Source organism: Emys orbicularis, chromosome 1 (genome assembly GCF_028017835.1).
Source record: "Emys orbicularis isolate rEmyOrb1 chromosome 1, rEmyOrb1.hap1, whole genome shotgun sequence".
NCBI classification, from domain to species: Eukaryota; Metazoa; Chordata; order Testudines; family Emydidae; genus Emys; species Emys orbicularis.
In genome coordinates this window covers 365,498,207-365,503,486 of record NC_088683.1, presented here as the reverse complement: position 1 = coordinate 365,503,486, position 5,280 = coordinate 365,498,207, and the positions used below count along the sequence as shown (strand labels likewise).

Here is a 5,280-nt window from a genome sequence, read left to right as displayed (position 1 = left end):
TAACTTTACAGGGTAATCAAACTTAAAGAGCTCAGAGGAATCCCCTCTGTCTTAGGTTTAAAGTATAGCAAACAAGATAAGCACTTTAGTAAAAGGTACATTTACAAGTTGAGAAAACAAAGTAAATCTAAGACGCCTTGCCTGGCTTTTACTTACAATTTTGAAATAAGAGAGACTTGTTTAGAAAGATGGGGAGAACCTGGATTGATGTCTGGTCCCTCTCAGTCCCAAGAGCGAACAACCCCTTAAACAAAGGACACACAAAAAAACCTTTCCCCCCCCAAGATTTGAAAGTATCTTGTCCCCTTATTGGTCCTTGGGGTCAGGTGTCAGCCAGGTTACCCGAGCTTCTTAACCCTTTACAGGTAAAAGGATTTGGAGTCTCTGGCTAGGAGGGATTCCATAGCACTGTACACAGGAGAGCTGTCACCCTTCCCTTTAGGAGTGAGGACCCAGAGAGACAATAGATTCCTGCCTTGTGCCAAAGCTATAAAAGGTGGGTGGAGCAGGACAAAGAGGTGGCCAGTCATGAGAAAGCCCCTGCTTAACACCTAAGATGTCTGCTGGAACTAACAAGAACTGTACTGGGGATAGGATTGGGCCCAGACTAGGAAGGAGTCTAGTCTGTGAAAGAAGCTTATTGGAACATCTCTGAGGATGTGATGTTACCTGTAATCAATTTCTTAATGTATTAGACTTAGACTTGCATGTGTTTGTCATTTATTTTGTTTGGTGACTTACTTTGTTCTGTCTGTTGTTACTTGAAACCACTTAAATCCTACTTTTTATTCTTAATACAATGACTTTTGTTTATTAGTGAATCCAGAGTAAGTGATTAATATCTGGGGGAGCAAACAGCTGTGCATATCTCTCCATCGGTGTTATAGAGGGCGGACAATTTACGAGTTTACCCTGTATAAGCTTTATACAGAGTAAAACAGATTTATTTGGGGTTTGGATCCCATTGGGAGCTGGGTATCTGGGTGCTGGAGTCAGATAACCTGCTACGCTGTTTTCACTTAAAGCCTGCAGCTTTGGGGGTGTGGCCCAGACTCTGGGTCTGTGTTGCAGCAGGCTAGAGTGTCTGGCTCAACAAGGCAGGGTTCTGGAAGTCCCAAGCTGGCAGGGAAAACTGGCTCAGAGGTAATTCCAGCACATCAGGTGACAGTACCAAGGGGATCTCTGTGACCGAACCCATCACACCCCCCCCCCCCTGCATCAGCAGAGTTTAGAGCAGCCTGGGGGTTGGGCTGACTTCTACCCAGTGGTAAAGGCTTCCAAGAGCACAGCCCACTCTAGATGGGTGTCACCCCAGAGTGCCCCTTGGGGACTGAGGTAGCCCTGCAGGAACCCTGCCCTTCCCTCTAAGGTCCTTGCAATGACTTACTCTCAGCCTGGGATATTTAAGAGTCCCCTTTGTGGGGTCCCATTAATTCAGTATCCTCCAAAACACAGGCTCTCCTACCCTAGAGCCCCATCCTCCTCCTTTACTCAGGACCCCCCCCCCCCCAAACACACACCCACCCTGCTTTCTGGGATCAGCATTGGTTCAGGCTTGCCACACCCACTACCCCATCCCTTCCCCTGAGGCCCCACCCCCTACCCCATTTCTTGCCAGAAGGCTCTGCCCCTTGTTCCTCCCCTTTCCCTGAGGCTCCAGCCCCAAGCCACATCAGAGCTAGATTTTGGTAACAGCTGCTCAGGGAGCCCAGGCCACTGTGGGGAGCCCCAGACACTCCACTTTTCCAGGATTTTAAGTTCTGAGGGGCAGGGACACAAGCTGAGGCATTCCCTTTGGGCCCCTCATGAACTACCCAGGACAGGTGGAGGGTTTGGAGCTCCTCAGAGTGGCTCTGGATCCCTGGGCAACTCTCACCATGGCCCAGCTCTGGCTTCTGGTCTGGATAGGGTGCGGAGGCTTCACCAGTGAGAAGGACCAGGGGGAGAGGTCTTGCAGGAAGAGACGGGGCAGGGGGAGGGGTCCTTGTGGGAAGAGGAAGAACAGGGGGTGGAGCCTTAAGGGGGAAGTAGAGAGACAGTGGGGATGGAGCTCCTGCATGTGTCCCGCTTTTGCCTTTTGAATAGATGGTCACTCTACGCAGAATGGGCTGGGCTGGGATTGGAGCTAGACGTACCTCTGCGGGGGAGTTGAGGACCGTTTCCAATCATTTTCATTGCAGCACAAATGGATGGCGGGAAAAGGGAATCTGGCCCTGAGTCTCTTTCCAGGACTCGTGTGTGTCAGACCCTCACTCACACACACAGCTCTGCTCTGCCTCAGTGAGGAGGGGACTCAGCACGTGTGTGGTGTGCAGAGCCATCAATGGGGCCGGGGGAGGGGGTGCAAGGCGCCTGAATAGCTTCTCCTGGGTCGCTTCCATTAATCATGTGTCTGACACGACTCAATCACAAGCACCTGGCTGAGGAGGTAGGGGAAGGATGGGTGACCATTCCCTTTCAATAGCCCCTGTCCACAGCTGGTGCAGCGTTCATGGATCATGCCGCACCCAAAGGGCTCGGGAAGCGCCAGGACTGTGACTACAGAATAGCTCTGCAGCTTTTTTCATGGCCATTGGATATTTAACTAAAGACAACGGGACAGTTAGAGGACAGGTGTAATGGGAAACAACACCCACATCCCTTCGCTTTATTGACTGTATCTCCAGGAATTCTGAGGTCAGAGCAGCCACCGATTTGGATGTTTATGGGCCAACATGCAACCAGTCCCCTGGCTCTCCACGAACACAGTCACTTTGTAAATTCTGTTGCTTCCTTGGTCTCTTTCACCCAGTGCACTGTCCTCCCTCACCAGGCCCTGTCCCATTGCTCCAGGCCTTAGACCCTGTCTGAACTTCTCTCTACAGAGTGCAGAGAAGTAGTTCCTGTCTTCTTGGATGTAAGGATGGAATAGGTGGCCCTCGCCATGGCCCATGTTTTTCATCTCTCATGTGACCAGGGCTGGAGCCAGCTGATGAACTGACCTTTCACTTTTTGAATGCCCTGATTATCCTCGCACGAAGGTGTTGGCTTTTCAAGCTGTATACAATTGGGTTCATCATGGGCGGGACAAGCAGGTAGACGTAGCCCATGAGACTCTGAAGCAAGGGAGAAGAGCTATTCCCGAATCTCTGTACTATAGACAAGCCAATCCCTGGTGTGTAGAAGAGGAGGACAGCACAGAGGTGGGAGACGCAGGTGCTCAGTGCCCTGACGCACTCCGCATGGGAAGCAATGCTCAGCACTGTTTTGAGAATCATAATATAAGATAGGAGGATGAGCAGAGAGTCCAACATCGCTGTGGAGACTGTGACAAAAAAGCCATATATGCTGCTGACTCTGATATCCGAACAAGCCATCTTCATGACCTCTTGGTTCAAGCAGTAGGAACGGGAGAGGACATTGGCTTGGCAATATTGGGAACGTTTCAGGAGAAAGGGCAGTGGGAACACTACGGCAACCCCTCTTAGCACACACACCAGTCCCATCTTGGCTATTCTCGGCAGGGTTAAGATGGAAGCATATCTCAGTGGGTTAGAGATCGCGATGAAGCGGTCAAAGGCCATCAACAAGAGCACGGAGGATTCAATGTATGAAAGTGAGTGGATGAAGAACAGCTGGGCAAAACAGGCATCGAGGCTGATCTCCCTAGCATTAAACAAGAATGTGCCCAATGTTGTTGGCATGGTAGCTATCGATATTCCAAGGTCTGTGACGGCCAACATGGAAAGGAAAATGTACATGGGCTTATGGAGGCCTGTATCTGTTCTTATAATGAACAGAATGACTGAATTTCCTACTACAGAAATAACATACATTAAAAAGAATGGGATAGAGATCCAGAGATAGACATCTTCCTGACCAGGTATCCCGGTGAGAAGGAACACTGCAGAGCTGAATTTGGTGTCATTGACAGCTGACATAATGTACTGGGAGGTCCAAGTAGTTTTGAACCTTTCCTCATGAAAGGAAAAACAACAGGAGATCTGATGATATTTAACAAGACATGTTTCTGCTCTCAATGCAACTCTAGAGAGTCCCAGGAGCTCAAGGAAGATGAGCAAAAACTTAATCTTGGATTTACACTGCATATAAGAAGATAGATATTCCCAGACTGGATCAGACCTGCTGTCCACCTAGCCCAGTATCCACTGTCCAGTTCCAGATGCTTCAGAGGAGCTAGATGAAGCCCTGCAATAGAAAGCTATGAGATAACCTGCTCCCAGGGAATGTTTTCCCCTGACACCCACTAATTACACATATTTTGTTCTGTTAATCAGGAAGGTTTATAGTCTTTCCAAAACTTTTAAAAACAATCATCACTAATGTAATTGGATTTTCCGGTTACCCACATAAACATACGGTTCCTCTTTGAATCCTACTAAACTCTTGGCTCTGTTGATAACTTGTGGCTGGGAGTTCCGCAGTCTCCTTTAGCCCTGTGTGATTTTATAATTGTGATCTTCCTGCAGACACCTTTTCTGGCCCTCCACTTGAGTGTAGCCCATTGTATCATGGAATGAGAAGAGCAGGGTGAAATCTGTCATTGTACTTATCTGCCCTGCATTGAAGCTATTTATAAAGATGGTTAATTCTTTATTTTCTCCACTCCTGAGAGTCCAAATTATGTCTCTGCCTCTTTACAGCACATGGGATAAATTCTCAGGGCCAGGTTCTGCTTTTAATAACAATGACTTCAACTGTGTCACTCCAGATTTACATGTGTAAATTCAATCAGTACCAGGCTCTATTAGCTTTCCCTTACCAAATGCTCCTGGTGATACACCCTGACCCCCAAGAATCCCTCCAAAAGAAGCTGAAGTGCTTTGCTTGGCCAGTGTTGACTGAATCCAGAGAGTTCAATCATTAAAGACAGGATACGGGGCTAGATCATTGGAAGACAGGATACTGGGCTAGATCATTGGAAGACAGGATACTGGGCTAGATGGACTTTTGGCCTGACCCAATATGGCCAATCTTATGTTCTTATGTTCTAAATGTAAGTGTTAGAAAGAGCTTCTGGTCAGTTTCTCGGAGACAGTATTATACTAATGTTCACTAAACAAAGAATTAATTGCCCAAACCCATTGCAAACAGTATGTGGAATAGTATCAGGGGGTAGCCGTGTTAGTCTGTATCCAAAAAAACAATGAGGAGTCCGGTGGCACCTTAAAGACTAAGAGATTTATTTGGGCATAAGCTTTCGTGAGTAAAAAAACGACTTCTTCAGGTGCATCCTCATTTGAGTATGTGTAATACTTCTCAAATATTTTCTAAAGCAAA

At 47.7% G+C, this 5,280-nt stretch overlaps 1 protein-coding gene across 1 annotated transcript; it reads right to left on the bottom strand.

Annotated features, from left to right (window-relative positions):
* Positions 1 to 2,984: 2,984 nt before the first annotated feature.
* On the bottom strand, positions 2,985 to 3,920 carry LOC135874623 (olfactory receptor 51G2-like). Its single transcript, XM_065399512.1, has one exon. It carries the CDS (start codon positions 3,918 to 3,920, stop codon positions 2,985 to 2,987), a length of 936 nt encoding a protein of 311 aa, XP_065255584.1.
* Between the last annotated feature and the right edge of the window lie 1,360 nt (positions 3,921 to 5,280).